This window comes from Manis pentadactyla, chromosome 3 (genome assembly GCF_030020395.1).
Source record: "Manis pentadactyla isolate mManPen7 chromosome 3, mManPen7.hap1, whole genome shotgun sequence".
NCBI lineage: Eukaryota > Metazoa > Chordata > Mammalia > Pholidota > Manidae > Manis > Manis pentadactyla.
The window spans coordinates 152465172-152486201 of record NC_080021.1 but is presented as its reverse complement, the minus strand read 5'-3'; the positions used below and the strand labels follow the sequence as shown (position 1 = coordinate 152486201).

The 21030-nt window shown below is 39.3% G+C and overlaps 1 protein-coding gene across 1 annotated transcript in view; it reads right to left on the bottom strand.

Moving 5' to 3' along the window:
* Positions 1 to 21030, bottom strand: part of TRPM3 (transient receptor potential cation channel subfamily M member 3) — a 481810-nt gene that overhangs the window by 209108 nt on the left and 251672 nt on the right. The window contains 3 exon segments of the mRNA XM_036893415.2: positions 3374 to 3545; positions 17626 to 17750; positions 20696 to 20909. Of these exon segments, the coding sequence (XP_036749310.1) occupies positions 3374 to 3545; positions 17626 to 17750; positions 20696 to 20909 (511 nt within the window).

Sequence of the window (21030 nt, the reverse complement as noted above, 5' to 3'; positions counted from 1 at the left end):
AGGTCACCTTTAAGTGATGATAAGGAGGGGCACTTAAATGAAGAAAATACTGAGTGTATTCAGGCATCCCCAGGGTCATCCTAAGTGTAGTCGGTGGTGAACAGTATTATTGTGGAATAGTGGTATAGTGTCAAATTTTCAGTAGATTCAACTGGGGCCTCCTGAAATTGAGTTCCAACTGTTTTATTTTAGATTTCTTAAAGTGTTGAAGGAAATGAAAAAGTAAATGAGATTTTTAGAATGATCTTACAGAATAAAATTGTATTTTTAGTAGGAAAAACTATATTACTGCTAATTACAATATAGAGAAAAAAATAGTGCCCAGACTAGAAAGCAGAGTTGCTGCTCTCAAATATCAATGGGGGACTGCGTTAAATATTTGTATTCTTATTTCTGCTGTTTCCTATTATAACCACGTCACCTTTTCCCCCTTTTTCTCCGTCCCGTTCTGGAGGCTCCTGTGTTCTCAACAGGCACTTCGCTTCACTGCCAACTGAATGAAGACTCTGCTCTGCCTCCTACCTGCTCCCCTCACCTGAACCCAGGCCACTTCTGAAGCCCAGAGGACTTGATACTCTTCCTGGGCTTGTGGGGTGAATACAGTAAAAAGACAAGTTGACCTATGATTCATGTTGGAGGGTGACCCACAATCTCGGTTTGCCTGGGACTGTGGGGGCCCAGGGACATGGGACTTTGAAGGCTAAATCGGAGAAAGTCCCAGGCACCTTTCCCCTACTGATCACCCTTCCACTATTACGTTCAGGGATAGAGCTGGTGTAAGAGCTACCATGGCACCAGTCACTACAGGATGTGGGCAAATTCCCTGACCCTGAGGATTTTAACTTCCTGTGATGTCAGGGATCTCCTCCAGGCATTTTTACCCTCCTCTTCCCATTTAATTATTTTTGCCAAATGGAACCTGTGGGTTTCTGTCAAGCCTTAAATATAGTCCCCAAGCAAGGAGGAGAATTCTGTTTATAAATTATGATGATTCCGATGACCATCTGCCTCCCTCTGCCCCCACCCTGTTACAGCTACTGTCACTTAACCTACTCTAGGGGCTCAGTCCCTACCCCAGACTCTAAGCCTAATTCTGTTTGTAGGCTTGGAACATTTCAGGAGTCTCAATTCTGCTTCTCCTAGTTTGGAAGCTTGGTCTGTGCCTCTCCCTTACTTTGTACCCTGCACAGTTGACTGGGTCCCCACTTATCAAAGTGCCTGTGTGCACTGTCTTCCTTGATGATCCAGCAAGGGTCCAAGGTCTTTAAGCATGGCATGAAGCATGTGCACTTGCCCCTGCTCCTCCAGCGCCCCTGGTGGCCTGACCATCAGGACCTCATTTATGTGTACTTGGCCTGCTCTTTGCCTCCATGCTGCTGGGCTCTGCTCCACATGAGGCCAGGCCGCTACCCCTGAGCCTCTCTCGCAAGGCCATCCACGCATACAGCTCTGGAGAAAGGTACCCCTCCAGGCATATCAATTACAAAAGTGTACCTACCCCTCTGACGTGACCAAGTAGAAAAAAGGCATCCTTTCCTCGGAGCAGCCTGGAAGGTACAGGGCTTGGGAAACAGAGCCAGTCTGGGTTTTAACTCCCACTGGCACCGCCTCAGTTGAACGTGTAACTCACAGAAGCACACACCTAGCTTTCCTCCTCACACTACTGACTAAGGGGCCCAGCTGCCACCAGGGCCTGCCACAAGGACATGCTTTGCTTGTCTGGACAGATTTCATCTCATTACCAAGCACTGAATTTGACCCTGAATTTGCTCTTTGTCTGCCCTGCTCTCATGTCCTTCTGCTTTCGGGTCACTTCTATTGAATCTCTCTTTCTTAATCCGATGATGTAAAAAAAAAGTAGTGCTATAGCCTGTAAAAATCCAAACAGATAACACTATTATGTAACATTTGCCCTTTCTATCAAATATTGTAATAAAATTCTATGACAGTATCATAAAACCTATGCCCATTGGTTATAGTGCTTTGTCACATTTGATTTCTGCTGGTTCCTGGATCGATTTTCTAGTCTTTTTTAGTCATTTTTTCCAAAAGGTGTTTACCCTGGGAGATAATCCTATGTTTCTCTTTCCAAAGACAATTGAGTCTCAGATAGAAGAGTTTCTTAATACAATTTCGACTTTAGGCCTACACCAAAATGTATTTCTTCCAGATTTCTCGGTAAAAAAGACAAAGGTATGAAACTTGACTACTCAAACAGCAGTAGCTCCTAAAAGATGGAACCAGAAGAGTACAGGAAAGAGAAGTTGTAGTTTGATAGTTGTAGTTCTGGGAGGAAGGTGGCTATAGCAAGGAAGAACCATTTGGGACAGACGCAGAGGAAGACTAGAGAAGGGAAGAGCCATTTGCACAAGCTGAATCACATTTCACTGAACTTAAAACTATCTAGTCAAAGAGAATCTTTTGACATTTGGAATTGCCAGCTTTGAAAGTTCAGTCAATTAGATCCAACTTTCCCTGATGGAAGAGATGATTACCACAAAGTTTGAGCCTGCCATGAAGTCTCATGTGTTACTTTGTGAAAATGAATTGAATTTTATCTTGTGAGGAGTGACGGTAGATTATTTTCATACCTCTATCACATTTAAATGCAAGCCACTTAGTGACTTATGGAGGATTGCTGTTTGTATAATATTTTTAAATAGTCAAAGTGCTTTTTATAGTTATAAACATATGAAGCAGTATAAAATGTTTTTTATAATTAAATGTGCGCACGGTTAAGTATAGCATAGAACACATAAGTACTTAGATGATTTTAGTGTAACCATCAGATATGTATTATGTGGTTTACATAAATATGCATGTATACTAAATACATACATATCTGTGGGCAATGAATGAATTCATACATAAAATTAAGAGACAGAGTTTAGAGTTTCATCAAGATGATGCTTTAGTTTAGACAATGTCAGTTCCCTTGAAATGCCTTCACACAGCCAGACCTGTGCTAAGATCAAAACCATTTTCTTCTTCTTTTTTTTTTTTAACCATCAAAAATAGCTTAATAAATGGAAACAGTTTCTCTAGGGTGTCTTTCCTCCTTGGAGTATTGTATAAGGGACGTAGGGAAAGTTTGGAAAGGAACGGTTATCTGCATTTTTAAACTCCAAATGGGGTGAACTTTTCATGCATGATCAGTGAGCTTTAGCCCACTCACTGGGTAACCACCTCCTAGGCCTCCAATCCTCCTCCTCTGGGTCACATCCTCTGATTCTAACCACTGGCCCAGCAGAAATAATGATCCATGTTTGAAACTTGCTCAAGTTTTTATAATATTGCTGCATGGTATACTTAAATTACTCACTTTTAACTTATTTCCTGTGGTGCATGGCAGTGAGAACAGTGGCCTACTTACTTGTGTTTATCTTCTGGAGGGAAATATGTTTTTCCAGTTGCCTCCTCAGCTTCACCTCTGCTCCGTATTTTCCAGTGGTCCCATTGTCAGCCAGAATGAAGTGGGAATGCATGCTGTTGAGGACAGTGAGCTTGCTCATGGGATTGGACATGGTCTGATATGGCCGGACAACCTGCAGGATTTCAAAAGGAAGAGGAGGAAGTCAGAGAAAAGGAAGTAAAATATGACAAGAAGAACCAGACAGAGAGGAAAGAGGGAGAAGGAAAAATCAAGTCTTTGATACAGAAAACATATAGTCTGCATCTTCCTAACACTGCTTTGGGTAGAAGCAAGATTTATAGTCAATGTTCCACTCAAACCAAGATTATACTTCAAGGATTATGTAATTATTTATTTATTGAATTTACGCAGAAAGTAGAATCTGGGCTTGCACTGGACTCAAAACTGGCATGTGAGTGACTATTTTATTTTGAAGTCTATCATTTATTTGCTGAGGAACCAAAACTAATGTTGGTATTTTGCTACTTTCTTTCCTCCATCATGCCCACACTCTAATAGGCCCAGCAGAGTATTAGGATTCTGGAGTGTGGTGATGGGTGGCGTGAGAACAGGGGTGATCTTTTTGGTCAAGCCTATATAGTAATCTGAAGGTCTGTTACTTAAAAATCAATACTGTGCTTATTAGATACCTTCTTTAAGTGGAAATGTTAATGTAAAATAACTGTCTCAGGAGAGGAATGTAAATCAGGCCCAAAATATTCATCTCTGTCTTACCTTTTGCTGTGTTATTTTGATTTCATGGTGACTTATACTACCTAAAACAGAACAATTCTTTGGGTGGTCTTCCAGAGTCTTGATATTAAAAGAAAATAAAAACCCATTGTGAGCTATTTGCTTTCTATGCGTTATCTATATTCCTTGTAGCAATTCTGCAAGGAGGATACCTTATGATTACTGTGTAGATGAAGAAGCAGAAATGGAAGTAAGGTAGGTTTTCCAAGAGTTTACTACACACAGAACCAGATTTCACACCCAGGTCTCCCTGATTAAAAAACCTTTGCTTATTCCCCTTTCCCGCACTGCTTAGACACAGCAGAAACATGACAGTGTGTTGGAAATCTACCCCTAAAATATTTAGGTAGAAACTTTACTCAAGACTATGAAAAGGAACATTCAACAAGCTCACTGTTACCCAGTCCCCAGTACAGTTACCCCTGTACTGAATCATAGAAGCTGACATGTCAGAAATGAATGCTACTGGGTTTTTATTTCTGTGCCTTTGTGCAGTGTGTACATTAATTATGAAGTTGAGATACTCTGGTTCATTTTCAATATGCAATAACTCACTGTGAAAAGCTGCAGTAAGATTGAGTAGTTTGTTAAAGGAATTACATAGTGATTTAATAAGGACAGTCTTCAATAGTAAAGATCTCATAAAAGTCATTACTTTTTAGATCATGATACTGATTTCAAGTCCCATATTTCTATGCACCTGGCAAGCAAAATCTACTCAATAAATAGTGAATGAATGAACAGCAAAACTTGAGACAGACCTGCTTTTGTTCAAATTGAAAAAAAACAAACAAACCTTCTTTTCTGAATTGTTTGGGAATTGAGCTTATCTAAATTTAAAATGTGCAATTCTGAGCTTTTGAAATACGTTTCATTCCTCTTACTAGTTATCCTATTTGTTAATTTAGCATTAGTATACCATTAACTCAACTTCATTGTAATTGGCTCTTATTGATGAAGGAAGTTCATAACTTATTGATTATCATTTCCAGCAATGGGTGGAATTGTTTCCAGTAATGGAGCAGTATTCAAGGACTCCTTTGTCTAGAGGAATGAATGAGAGTCCCCCAAATACACAGACAGTGTTTTGCTAACCCCATCCTGAATTCTTTATCACTGGATGAGAGGGTTGCTTTCGGTTGAAATTCCCATTTTGTTGTTACTCATTCTTGACCATAAAACATTCATTCTACAGCAGAGTGCAAGCTAATAAATATTAATGCTTTGTTGAAAGAGGCTTAGCAAAAAGACTTTCTCCTATTCTTGAACGGCCTCTGCACTGCTTTTGGACAAAAGAAAATTATTCTGTTACGCTTCTCTTTTCTAACAGCAAGTCCCCCATGGCCCCATGCCAAGGTAGAGGAAGACCCAAAGAAAGCAGTTTTATGAGAAGCAAGGACACTGGATTTTCTAGAGGTTAAACTATGTATGATGGTGAATTCCAGACACTTGTTCTAGTCAAGACATGAGGACAGGTTGTCCAATTTCTGGAACCTAATTAGAGACCATCAGTGAAAGTAACACTTTCAAATGAATAAAGGAGTGAAAACCATTCTGGGCCAAGCTGACGTATTCACCACAATCTGGGAATGCAAGAACATAATTAAATCATCTGACTATAATATTCTGTGTATCTACTTCCTCCACCAAATGATTTAGACAGTCGTGCTTCAGTCTTCTGAGTTTTGACCTTTTCTTGAGATATACGGTACACCAGCTCTTTGGAAATACTGTACATTTGAATCAGTCATGGCAAGAGGGTCAAGTTTACAGCATCATTCATGAATTTAAATTTCTTCCTCTTACTGCTCCCCATTTCTTTTTGATCATATGTGAAGGTAAGTTAAATGTGGTCATATTGTGGCAGAGACTTTGCTAAATAGTAGGGGATATAAACCTGTAAATCAAGTAAAATGCCTTGATTTATTTTCCAATCACCACTGGAGGAAGATATACTGAATCCCGAAACAGTCCTGAAAGTATGAGCTATGGAAATCTGTTTGAACCCTACTCCTGCCAATGGCTGTGTGAATTCGAGTCTGACATTTTTAATGTGCAAAAGGGAAATAATAAAACCACTTACCTCATGGGGCTTAGATGAGATTATATGTGCAAAGTACTTGCTTCCATGCCTGGCTCCTAGCAGGCGATCTATAAATGTGAATTCCTTTGCAAGTTCTGCTTTATTTTACCAACTATAAACTGAGTTTCCAATTGCAAATAAGTAACCAAAATGAAATGATGGGAGACAAACCATTGACTTTTATTTTACCGTAAGGATTTAAATCAATCAATGAAAGGAAAAAAAAATAGCAATCAGTTGGTAAAATATGCAAGGTGCTTTTCTTTGCCACATCCTCCCAGGCCATTTAAAAGGGCGATGCTCTGAAACTCTTGGTTGATTAATGGCAAAGTTAGAAAATAACTTCCCACATACTTCTTCAGAAGAATGCCTTTTGGCCTAACTTGCCTACAAATCTTTTTAATATTCTTTGTAACCAACAAACCAACAGTCTATTTTTGTGTGAATTATGATTTGCATATCTACAAAAGATTTGCTGATCTTCCTGCAATATTTCCAAATAGGAAAAAATAATGTCTCTATATCACATGAATACAAATGAATTTTTCCTCCTGACAAAAATTTTGGAGGTCACGTACCCACTTTCATTGTTAAGAGCTCATAATAATGGGACCTTTTTGAAAATGTGTATATGTGAGTGCATGTGTGCTACCAAAAATGCTTATAACATGTTCATGATTTACAGATGTATTAGATTACTGCAGCAAGTTACTCAGTGTTTCCTGAGAGAGTCAAGTCCTAATGCCCTGCAGTATCTATTGTGTACAATTGATCACCTTCTCTCTTAAGAATATAGGATGGATCAGGTTCTGCGTCATCTCTGAGAGATCTGAGAAGAAAGTCACTCCAAAAATAATTTCCTGTTTCTTGGTTCAGATGGGGAATCTGGGTTGAGGAAGACTGGATGGGGTCGGAAAGGCCTACCTATCAAGTGAACATCCGTGATTGGTAAACACAGTAGTATCTATATTTAGAAGAGAAGTTTGCTTAGAAATTGATTTTAGATACTTAGCACTGATCGGGTGTCATGGGCTAGAATACCTCTAAGGAAAGACATTTTGCCTCCCTTTATTGTCCCTCAAGTGTGGATGAGAGAATTCCTCACTCATTAAGCCACTGCACACCACTCCATCCTGGCTGGTTGGTAAAATCCTGTACACCGGGACTCGGAAACAAAGAGGCAATGCACTGGAGGCTGTTTAAGGAATTATTGGAGGTAAAGGCCCTTTGTATAAGGTATTTGTCATGATCATTATCATTATTTGTCTTTGCCAGGTGGGGATTGATCGAGAGACACCGGAAAAACCGGACATCCTTCATGTGCTGGTGCCAGAAGGCTGCATTTCTTTTCCCTAGATGAGCTTAAATTGATCATTTTGGAGCTGCCCTAAGACACCTGCTTGAGTTTTCCTAGCTATTTACATGCATGTTCTGGTCTCATCCAGGAGTACCTGGTGGGAAGTCAGAAGATGGGGCTTTTAATTTTAGCTCATCTAGCTACTAATTCGTGATCTTGGGCAAGTCTGTGACCTCATTCATTCATTCAATTACCCACTAAAAATGCCTTGAGGAAATGTAAGTGGTCCGTATTATGCTGTTTCGAGGAGACATATAGTTTTGCCTCTAGGTGATAGCTCACAGTAAATGTTCAAAATATACTTAGCGAAAGGAACTTCTTGGATGGCAGTTTTCCCACCTGTAAAATAGAGGTCTTGACTGTAATTTCTGAAGGTTTTTCTACCTCTAAAATACAAATTTTCTACCTGTAGAACCTCTAAATTCCTACCTCTGGACAGCCTGTGTTAAAGTTAGTACTGAACAATGACCTCCCATGTGTGTTGGCCACAAAAATGTAGTTTGCTCATGTTCTGGGGTCTCTTCCATCTTGTGGTGCTTTCCACACTGCAAGGGCAGGTTGGCCCACTGTGACTCCTCTCCTGAACAGAACTGAATTGAGTTAAATCAACTTTCTGAGTCATTTATCACAGGCCTTGTGCAATCCCAGTCTTTACTACCTGGGTGAGGCCCAGGCAAGTAACAGGGGAATGCGTGACCCACAGAGTCATTCTTTCCCTCCTAATAACTAAGATTTAATTTAGGCAGGAAAGGACAATTAGCATTCACTGGCCCTTACTGTATGCTAGGCACAATGAGAGACACTTTCACATGGGTTAATCTGTTTCATGCTTTTTTTTTTTTTTTTGAGAGGGCATCTCTCATATTTATTGATCAAATGGTTGTTAACAACAATAAAATTCTGTATAGGGGACTCAATGCACAATCATTATTCAACCCCAAGCCTAATTCTCAACAGTCTCCAATCTTCTGAAGCATAATGAACAAGTTCTTACATGGTGAACAAATTCTTACATAGTGAATAAGTTCTTACATGGTGAACAGTGCAAGGGCAGTCATCACAGAAACTTTCGGTTTTGATCATGCATTATGAACTATAAACAATCAGGTCAAATACGAATATTCGTTTGATTTTTATACTTGATTTATATGTGAATCCCACATTTCTCTCTTATTATTATTATTATTTTTAATAAAATGCTGAAGTGGTAGGTAGATGCAAGATAAAGGTAGAAAACAGTTTAGTGCTGTAAGAGGGCAAATGTAGATGATCAGGTGTGTGCCTGTAGACTAAGTATTAATCCAAGCTAGACAAGGGCAACAAAACATCCACGGATGCAGATTTCTCTCAAAACAGGGGGGGTGAGGTTCTTAGCCTCACCTCTGTTGATCCCCAATTTCTCACCTGATGGCCCCCCTGCGACTGTGCCTGTCTTATTTAAAGGCAGAACTACAGAGCCTCAGAGAAGTGAAGTACCTTGGCCAAATTTGCCCCACTAACACTCTTTCCTCTGAACCACATGTAGATCTTAAATTCCTGCAAAGGCCAAAAAACATTTAAAGAAATCAGCCTTATTTTAAATATATAGGATATTTTGGTTGGTTTTGCTATTGGACATTTTTGCCAGGGGCTCCACTGAGCATGATGATCCTTCTGACAGCTGACTGGATTATTTCCAGAGGAAATAATAAGAACTGTGTAGTGCGGAGAGGTCAGGAAGGCACCAGCAGGCAGCAAAATGGGGTTTGTGCTTTGGAGAGAGAGAAACAAAAGGAGTGACAAGGCTATCTTAGGATCAGGCATGCATTTCTGGGAGGGATGAGGGGATACTGCTGAGGACTGGGAAGCAACCTCTGTATCTGAGATAAAGGAACATGGGGACAGAGGATGAAATGGGGGGGGGAGAAAGACAGGATGGAAGGATGGAAAGGAGGGAGGGAGAGAGGGAAGGAAGGAAGGAAGGAAGGAAGGAAGGAAGGAAGGAAGGAAGGAAGGAAGGAAAAAAGGAAGGAAGGAAGGAAAAAAGGAAGAAAGGAAGGAAGGAAGGAGGGAGGGAAGGAAGGAAGGAAGGAAGGAAGGAAGGAAGGAAGGAAGGAAGGAAGGAAGGAAGGAAGGAAGGAAGGAAGGAAGGAAGGAAGGAAGGAAGGAATGAAGGAAGGAGGGAAGGAAGGAAGGAAGGAAGGAAGGAGGAAAGGAGGGAAGGAAGGAAGGAAGGAAGGAGGGAAGGAGGGAAGGAAGGAAGGAAGGAAGGCAGGAAGGCAGGAAGGAAGGCAGGCAGGCAGGCAGGCATGTGTGTCTTCATAATTGTAGTGAGGCCTGAACTAGTGGGGACACTGGCTTGTTATTCCCTATCAGGCAGCTCAGATGGAAGTCTAGACATGAAGCAGGGTCATACTGAAACCCAGATGCTGCTTCTTCGATCAGCGATCCAAATGAGAAACCAGCAAACCCAGGGAGGGCCCTCATACCTCAGCTGCATGGCTCCCACTGAAATCCACTGGAGGAGCAGTTTTAACTTTTTATAGCACTTTGAAAATGTGTCCGTCAATTCATGGGCTTTCGGAGAGCTGCACTGTCCTCATCTCAGCCTTTCCACCCAAATAGGCTCACCTCCCTGTGCCCTATCCTGAGGGGAGCCACATACCATTCAGACACAGAACCTACTGGCAGTGGGAAAAGGCCCTTGAGTTCTGCAAGGGGTTACTTGCTTTAGAAATTATCATGCATCCATGGGGTGATTTTAAAATATGCTCAAAGAAAATATTCTTTGAAAATCTTCCCTTAGTCTAGGCTGGATTCAGTGACTCATTTTTAAGAAACAGAATAAAACAGAAATGATGGTGTGTGACTTCCAAAAGTGGGTCATAAAAGGGTTCTTTGCTCTCTCTTGGCTCACATACTCTGGAGGAAGCCAGCTGCCATGACAAAAAGGCAGCCTTCGGGAGAGGTCCACATGGCAAGGAGCTCCTACAACAGATGTGAGCAGGTCACCTTGGAGGAGGGTACCGTAGCCCCTTTCAGTCCTTCAGATGAGGCAGCCCGAATTGACATCTTGACTATGACCTTGAGAGAGACCCACACCAGAAGCACCCAGATAAGCCACTCACAAATTCCTAACACAAAAATAATCAAATTCTTAACCCACAGAAACTGTGAGACAGTAAATGTTGTTTTAAGTCATTAAGTTTTGGGGTTATTTGTTACACAGAGATAGATATCACACTAGTGTATTATCATCTTCTTTGAGACTTCAAAATATATTTTTCTTACCTCTATTTTAGATTTCCTGGTGCATCATCATTTCAAGATCTCCAGCTCTGCTGCAACATCTGTGCTGCCTGGCGTTCCTTCCCTGGGCTCTGATTGGTTCTAGTACCTGTTTCCACTGAGGCTGTGACTATCATCTTCCACTCTCCCTACACATCTGACCCCAGTCACCATCCTTCCTCTTTCGGAGGATGATCTGACTTCTGTGCCTACACCCTTGCCAGCTGGGTGACCCTACGCAGGTTAGTTTCTCTCTGTGTCTCAGTGTCTCCATATATTAATGGAGGTTAATAATGATTTTAACCACCTCCTTGGGATATTGTAAGGATTAAATGAGATAGAGAACTCATGGAACAGTGCACACATAAACTCCAATGATAGCTGCCGATACTATGGAGACACGTTATTTATGGAGATATAGTATTCATAATAGGTTAAGGATACGGTCTTGGGAAGTAGACGGCTAAGGTTTAAATTCCAGCTACATGATTTTTTAGTCATGTAACATTGGACAAGTTACTTAGAATCTCTTGGTGCTTAATTTTACCATCAGGAAATTAGGAAGGATGATAGTGATGCTAAAAATAACAACTTCTGAGTGCCATTATGAGAATTAAATGAGTGCGTCCAGTGCTTAGATGATTGCTGATATATATTAAGCTCCACAGAAGTGTCGATATTATTATTATTATTATTGTTATCATTATTCTTTCAGTGATAAATGGTGAACCTCCAGGGTGAAACTCCAACATCCTGCCACAAGCCCTCTGCATACATGTTCCCATGCCCCTTCTTCTTCTCTTTCAGTCACAAGGGTACCGATAGTTAGCCTCCCCCTCAGCTCCAGACCCCAGCGCTTCCAGGACTGATTGCATTAATCCTCTCCTGTTTATTCCTGTCTCCCTTTCTAAAATAAAGATATAAACACGCTCAAGTCTTTCCCATCTTGAAGAAAAAAGTCCCTCAAATTGTGGCTCCTTTGGGCTACTCACAGCCCTTCTCATCACAGCCAAACCTCTGAGAGAGTACTGCCCACTTGCCATTTCTACTTCCTCACTTCTCCCTCAGTCCACTGCAATGCAGCTCGCCCTTCCATCATTTTTGGAAATGGCCTTGACCAGTGATGCCAACGATGTCTGTCTTGATAAACTGGATGAACACTTCCAGGTGCTCATCTTCCTGAGCCTCCCAGTTGTACTTGGCATTGCCCTCTACACCATGCTTCTGGAGCACATGCTTCCCTTGGATTACAGAACGTTCTCTGACTTTGCTCCTACCTCTCGGCCCTGCTTTTGGTCTCCTGTGCAGGTTGCTTTTCCTTGCTCAACCATTAAATACTGGGTATCGTCAGGATCCAGGTGGAGGCTCTCCTTTTCCTCACTCTACACATTCCCTCTGGGTGATCCCATTCACTGCAATGGCTGTAATTGTCATCTACATTAGATGTCTTCCGAATCTAAGTGTGTAGCCAGATCTTGCTCCTGAGCTTCTACCTCATATACTCACTGTCCTGCTGCATTATTTTCACAATGACATTTCAAAGAAGCTGTGAAATCAGCGTGTCCAAATCCAAACTCAACACTGTCTTCAAGGTAACTGAATGGAGCCCAGAACCTGAGTGTGGTCCAGGTGCAGCTAGTACTGGCTCCTGTACAGCTGTTAACAGGCATGGGTGGGTCTCCTTGTCTCTGACTTTTCTTGCCACATCTTCTCTATGCATCTTATATAACCTACTCATACAAGTCCAATAAATTCCTTGCAAAAATCACCACTGGGAAGCTTTCTGAGCTTATAATATGAAGTCATATTTGGCTTGTCTTAGAAATAAATGACAAATGTACTAAGTTGATAAACACACCGGAATTACCAATCAGTTGTGTTATTAAACTTGATTTTTCTTGGCTTGAAATATAAAGATGGCATCAAAAGAACATTTCCCAATTAAATATAAGAACTCTAAAATATTATCAAATTCTGAGCATAAACCTATAGTTAAGGGAGAATAGAAGATATCATTGAATGTCAAGATAATTTAATAACCACATAATATGATGTGCTGGAAATCTTCCCAAACACAATTTTCATCCTCAAGTTAAAATGAAAAGTGCTCTTTCTTGTGATCATGTCTGGACTTTTAACTTGGCATGTGTTTTGTTAATCTAGATTCTGGGAAAGACAAATTATAAAGGCTTCAGAAATGACTCAATTACCTGAAACAATTCTAGTCAGACAGTTTTTTAAAGTAAGGAATCTAAGTGTAAAATGAGTCATAGGAAAACTATAATTCATCAGAAGTTCTTTCTGGGCTTTACACTAGAGATGCTTTCATAATCATCTATCTAGATGGAGATTTTCTAGGGACAAAGGAAAGGGCCCTGATCACTCTCATTGAGTCTATTTTTGAGTTCAACTCATAGGCATAAGACATTTGCCAACAGTTCAACTAACAAAAATGTAGTATCATGAAATATTTTCCTATGTTTTACTTGGCAAATTACTACTGAAGAGTATGGGGTTTGGAAACAATGAATCTTGGTTCTAATCCTTATTTAGTTTCCTGATGTGACAATGCATATCTCATAATCAGAGAGAACTTCCTCAAATAAGCTCAACAAATTATAATTACTATTATTATGATTATGCTCATCAAAGTTGTACAAAGATAGTTCACTTGGAGATGAAGAAACCAAATCTTATAGAGTTTAAGTTACAGTTAATGCCTCATGTTCATGCAAAGTATTATGTTAGTGGTGGATAAGAAACCAAGCAATTTAATACCTGTTTTTTTGAGGGGTTCTTAGTTAAACTGGAGAAGATGGCAGTTGGAGGAGAATGATGATCAGGGATATGACATTATGGGGGACGTTAGGGAAGACATCTTGGCAGAAATGAGCTTTGAGCTCAGTTTGACTGAAGTGTAGGGTTATGAGTTGTATTGAAGAAAGGGGCAGTAGAAATAATATGGAGAAATCACACAGGTAGAGTTAATCTTAATAGCTGGACAATACTCATTTTCAGGTCTAATAGCAGGCCAAAAAAATTATCACCAGTTCAGTATTCATAACATCATTCCTCACCAAAGTCTGTTGTTTTGGTCTATTAATTGAAAGGTTTGGTTAAACAGAGTGGAAGATATTTAAAGAATCAAAGCTAGTTCTATCACTCACTTGGGTGGATCATGAATCTTTCAAAAGGTTAGAGAAAGGCCTGTTATCATTCCTCACTTCTTTGCCCTCATGCCCAGCACGCAGAAGCTCCACTGTCCATCTGGAGTTGCTACATGAGAAGAGAGCTTTATATTCAGATGCTTGATTAAATCATGTCCCCACTATAGTCACTATAGGATGATCAAGCTCAGGAATATGAGTAGAGTTGAAGTTGTGAGCTAAGTAAGATTTACCATCATATTTTTTAAATGTTTATTTTCTCTGTAGCCTGAATTTCATAAAGCCTAATCTATTTTGATCAATATTTATTGAGTACCTACTATGTGTGAGGCCCTAAGTTGAGCTCTGAGGATACATATGCCCTCTAAAGTCTAACTTGAAGCCTAGCTAAGAGATATAAGACTTGAAGGGAGGTAAATGCTTCAGAATACCTAGAAGCACACCCAAGGGCACGATAATTTTTTTCTTTACTTGTGGGACTAGTATTTGCCTTTGTAGTACCATTCCAAAGCGACATGAAAATTCTAAGATGAATAGTAACTGCTGTGTCTACCACTTCCATCAATAAAATAATTTCACTAGTACTTGAATGTTCAGCTTCTGGAAGTGCTCATGTGAGAGCCAGGCCTACGGAAACAAAATAATCTATATTTTCTATTAGTTTGGAAAAAAAATCTACTGTAAGAAAATACGAGGCATAAGAAATAGAGCCTTTCTCTCATCTTTATATTTGTATTTATTTCAAGTAAACATCCTTATTCTGGATACAGACACAAACTTGATCAAAATGCATTAATTCTATTTTTTCAAATGACTGCATTTTGATAGAATTATGAAGAGTTAAAGATTTTTAATAACGTGTTAGTTTTTCCTGATGTCTGATCCTGAAAGGTTTATTTTTGGTGTTTATTATGTGTGAGTTGGATTGTATAAAATGGAAGAAAAAGGATAGAAGGCACTAAATTAAGCTAGCTATGAAAATTGTTATAATACTCGAGAAGCTCATCAGACAACACTTCTCCTTGGATGATTTTTAGGGGGAATTTCACTAGTAACTAAGAATGTTTCAGTCAAATATTTCTCTTTTATGACAACCTAGCATCACATTCCTTTTTAATTATCACGTTAAAATAGTAAACACAGAAAAATTCCCCTCAAACTATCATAAAGCCTGTCCATCAAAAAACAGCAGCTTTGCGTTAAATAATTTACAACTTGAGAAACAAACTCTATTACTATACAAGAGCCTGAAAAATCCTATGCGCACTGCAGATCTCCAGTTTGGAGGGGAAAATGTACCAGAACAGTTGACATTCAACAGATCTTAGTTAAAGATTTGCTAACAAACTGAAATACAACTATTTTTCCTGTGCTCTCTATAACCTGACAGTTCCACTTCCCTTTCTTGATGGTCTCTCTGCAGGATCAGTTGGATCTTTGTGAGCCATTATTTGCTTTATTAGCCCCCTAGAGGAGAGACAATGAACATGCACATTTTACTGAACACAGGAGTGGCTTTTTCTGCCCTCTGTGCTGGGATCAAGACTATTTTTTTCATGGGGAAGTCAGACAATGTAAGTTCCATCAGCAGAGACACTCGTGAGTTCCTATTGGCATTCAACGGGGAAGAAACAGGGAGAAAGAAAAGGAAACTGAAAAAGGGGATCATGAGAGGTAAAAATCAGAAAAAAAAAGCTAGAATTGGAGGAAAATGAATCTTCCAACTCAGCAAGGCAAGTAAATGTGATATAAGCTTAGTGTTTCTGCACTTATATAGGATTTATAAGATGAAGAAACAAAATGACACAAAAAGGTAGTTGGTCAGCATTCTCTACAAATGCTTAGTCAACTGAGGTAATTATTTGGTTACTCTGCCTTGAATCAAGAAATAATCAGCTTCCACATATGCATAGTTCATCTGAATAAGAAAGTTCCAAAATGGGTTTACCACCCACAAAACTGAGCAAGAAGAGCACAGGTTTACAGTAGAGCTCCTGAAACCATGAACATTTAAACATGACTTCTGAATCATCACATTTTAAATGATTAATTAATTTGTTAATAAAATGCATTATTTAATGCTTTCAGTGTTAGGGCACTCTAGCATATTCTAATTCTTTAAGAAATACATTTGTTCTAGTTCACAGCCAACATACATTTAAAAGTCAACCTTGAGTCTAAGGCAAGTATTAACCCTAGTATATTCCATCAAAGACTAGTACCAGATATCTGAAAAGAATAGTAACACTTATTTTTCCAGTAAGTTCTGTCTACATAACACTTTGGGAATTTCTGCCCTGAGATTTTCTATCTGTATATGATACAAAATAGCCAATAACTTTGAGTTTAGGGAAAATTACACTGATACTGATAAAACTATCTCATTTCTTATACTATATATCCTGGATAAATTAGTGTTTCTACATGTAACTTGGTAGCTAAATAGGGATACCTCTTATCACTTAAAGATTGTAAAGGATATAAACAGTATTTGTTTATGGCATTTCATATTTGATTTTTTATTCAAAATATTTTGCACTGCACTTAAAAAATTGCATAGATGGTATTGCTTAGCAATAAGATGGTTTCACTGTATTGAAACACAATAGGAGAAACAACTTAAGAGCAGCTTAATTCTCAACCTCTTTGATTTTTTCTTTTTTAATTTTTTGACTTAGACCTTACTGTGCTTGAACAAAAGTACTTATTTAGCATATTTGTCATACTCTATGGCAGGCCTTGATTGGAAAGGGAGGACTATATTGATTTCATGTAGAGAAGGAATGATAAATAATTAATCGCCAAAATTATTGAGAAAAGATGAAGCAAACAAAGTATAGCAATCTGTATACATAGTTGAACTACAATTCCTATCAATGGAATTTTGAAAAGTGATATACAGGGAGAAAGGTCTGATGGTTAGCGGGAGAAAAAACCCTCTAAAGGAGGAATAATTTGTTGTGATTTTAAAAAAAGAGAGAGAGTGACCCCTGGAAGAAACAGATATGACGACTCAGAAAAAAATAAGTCCAAATCGTCTCTGGCAAAACTGTTGATTGATTGATGGGTCAGTGCGTGGCTCTGGACCCTAGAGCAGGAAAGAGAAGTTACCCTGCTGAATTCGGTCAAGAGTTTCTGAGTAGTTCCAGAGTGGGAAATAAAGACCCCAACTGTGCCCACTCCTTGCCCAAGCATTTTGCAAAAGAAAGGCCAACCAGGGAAGCCACAGCTTGAATGGAAAGAATCTTCCTCTGGAGCTCCCCTGAGCTAGGTGAGAGGCACTCAAATAATAAAGAAGCTGGAAACTGGGGTAAGGAGGTTCCCATTTAATGTATCATCATTATATGATTCAATATCAACAGGGTAGTTGATAAGTATTACTAAGGACCTTCTTTCATTCTAAGACTTGACATAGGAGTTTATATGGATAGATTTCTCCCAAGACACTATTCCTAACATAAGGTTCCTTTTGGAAGGTGTGGACTAAAAGGGTCCTATAATATACCTATTTTCAATTCTAATTTAATTTACTCTTCTGAGATGCCCATAGGATAGGCCACACACAGGGTCAGTTCCCTGGACTTACATCTCTTCCAATCAGGTCCTCCTGGTTCTCCACAATTCCCCAGGGTGCAATACCTATGGTACATATCTTTCCTCGAGACTTAGATGCATGGTCCTTCAAGGCGTCTCCAACATGACGAATAACACCTAAGAGGAAAAAGAAAAGTATTATTTTTATCTCCTAAAGCAACTACTTTCCATTGTTCTAAAGGAAATTGCAATAAATGTTTCTTGCAAGATTAAATGCACTGAATATAACATTTTGACACATTTTTGACAGAAACTACATGTGTTCAGGAGAGACATAAGCCTGTGGCTCTAATGCCAGATACATTTGTGGGAGCTCTAGCAATGCATTTCTTATTCTATTTAAATTCTATTTTCTATAAAAATATTTAAAAGCAATCATAACAATAAAAGGATAAATCCAATTCTTTAAATGTAGGGAATCTTATTGTTTTAGAAGCACAATGATAACAGTATAACTAGGAACCAGTACATGACTAAATCCTGTAAAAAGCACCATATATAATATTGTATTAAATCTACACCACAATCTGTGTATGAGTTATGGTCATTCAGATAGAGTAGTTACTTAGCACAGGTTTTGTTAACCTTGATTTCACCTTCCTATTTATGGACACAAAATGTGCAGACCCTACTTGTAAGGAAAATGTGGGTATACTCTGTGGAAAATTTATGCTTGAAATATATAAATACACCTTTTTAATCTTCATCATTCTAATTATTTTCCTTTTCTGGCATAATGGCTTTCCTCATCATTGTGGCCTTCCTTGCCATAGTTAAAAGTGAAAAATTCAGTTTATAAGATGGTAAGGAATCTGTATCTTATCTTTTTATAAACCACTTAAGGAAGATGTAATTTCTAATCTTTTAGCCTCCCTCTCAAATGATCATTTCTATGGAACATATAAAGTATATTCTCTAAGAAAAGATGGTTCCACTTATCAAAATCCACCATTCATTTCTCAAGAAAAAGAGTCACACCTAGTGCCATCTCCTAGACGTATGCTAAGGTGGGCTTGATTTTTTTCTCCATTTGAACAGGATTGCAGTTTGCATATCTTGCATAGCTCAGTATGTCACATAACATATTCTTGTGTGATTTATAATCACATGTGAGGATGTCTCCTCTAATAACAAAACCCCATGAGGGGAAGGCTGGAGGGTCAGTAATCTTACCATCTGGCTGTGCCTCAGCTGCCAGCACTGAGTAAGGCCTCAGAAACCATGCACCAAACTAACTAACACGCAGAACGCACCAGGCAATTTAATCATGGGAGAGAACGTACGTGTGTGAATGACTCAAGTTTGAAATATTCATAACATCAAACAGAAAGAACCACCTTAAAAAAAAAAATCAAATAACAAGAGCGTAAATAGCCATTAATCCATGTTGAGCTAGGCTGCATGTCTGAGAAGAGCATCAATGTCATTTAGTGGCTTATCTGTGGATCTTCTAATTGAGAGTCCTGGCAAAGAGAAACAAACAAAAGAATAATGCTGTGGATATTAGTGGTAAATATTTTTCTATTTATATACAAAACTCCTTCCAGGGCCAGTCCTGGACAGGAAATTTAACTTGATGGCATGGCTCTCCATCTGCCACAATTCTACATTACCTCTTACCTAACCTGAATGTGCCACCATTAGAACCTCACTTTGGGTATTGGACTGAACCCTAAACCTGAGGTGAGGCAGAGATCTAGGCTGGAAATTCTTCTTTTGGTACTGGATGCATTTCATGAAAGGAGAAAAACAGTGAACAATGTTCCCAGTTCTTCAAAACAGAGGACTGTGAAGAATTTCTTTTGCACTTTTAGAAACACTTGAGTTGGTCTCTAGATGAGGTGCATATTATCCCAGGAAAACAAAAAAGCTGAATAATCACTGGTGAGCTGTCAATGAAAGCTGCAGCCTAAAGCCTGAACAGCCACTGAAAGAAAACTGCTCTGCAGATATTTGATTACTACAAAATAAACAGTAAAGAGCTGACCGAGCAGGATCACGTCACTTTAGAGGCTGAGTCGGGGTTTCGCAGAACAATGCTGAGCATGGACAGGCTGAAGAGCTCACTGCTGAGAGGGGCCGATGGAGTCAGAGGCTGAACGTTCCCCAATTCTAATATGGAGGGGAACGCTGAGTGTGGGGCTCGCTCAAACACCTCCCAACTACAAGCAAACAAATAAACTTCACTGAGACAACACTGTATTTAGAGCTGGTTGGTCCAGGGTTCTGTTCAAATTGTTGCAATAACTCCAAACCTATACACATATATAGACTTGGAGCCTTGTAACAAGTTCCAATGAAGTTACTGCAGCATTACTTGTATGCTTTCAATGGGCATTGCTGATTCTGGCTGGAGAAATATGTCAAAACAATTTAAAGGCATCCATTCCATTATCTGGTGCACATTAATAACGTTCCACAGTTCAGCACTTCAAACTAGAAGTGGGTTTATAGGAACTGATTTGACAGCCTGTCTGTCTCGCAAGTAGAAACTCATTTAGCAGACAGAAAAAACTGTTTGGAATTCAGAATGGGGTGTGTCTTCCATTGGTGCGGGAGTTGATTGAATGAAATATTTTAAATAATAAACACATAATACAAAAACCGCCATCATAGTTTATGTCTCTGATGATAAGGGCATTTTATAAAAACTAAAGCTATCTGCATCAAACTCAGAATCATTTAAAGAACAGAGGCAGATCTTCTGATTTAGAGCAAAACTTATTATTTAAAAAGTTCCTGGATGCTTATTTGGTCACTTGAGGTACTGAAAACATCCCATGAAAACTCCATCAGTCATGTTTACAAATTCTGTGTAGTGAAGAATTAAATATTCCAGCCTGATTCTTATGTGTAAAATGTTCTTCTTGGTGGGGAAATAACTACAGCTATCAATTAGATAAAGGAGGGAGAGAGAACCTGCTAGGAGGTAACTGGAGAGTGTGGCTGCACATGGGTAGAAAATGAGGCAGGTGAATACATATTCAACCTTAGGAGAAAATTACCCTATTTACAACATCCTTATGCCTTATGTAGCCTTTCTCTGTCCCACTTAAAATTACCTGTGTTAACCCCTCCAGTGAAGATCCATGCTCCTGTTGTCATGGCGGCTTTGATGAGGCCTTTCCCAAAGACTTGCTTGAGTTTTGGCTGGAGTTCAAAGTTCTGTAGGCCCCCATGAACTGAGATGAGAAGCTTGGGAAGCTCCAACTGCCACTCCTTGGTCATCAGGTGTAAGAGGAGGTCAGGTTTTGTATCAAAAGACACTCGCACGTACTGGAAGAAGAACGCCATTGATTAGGGAGACAGGGCAGGGTGGGCTGGCTACAGCTGCTTACCTTCGCTGATTGCCAGCATATGTGTAGTTCCCCGAAGAAAACATCTCATATGAAATCAT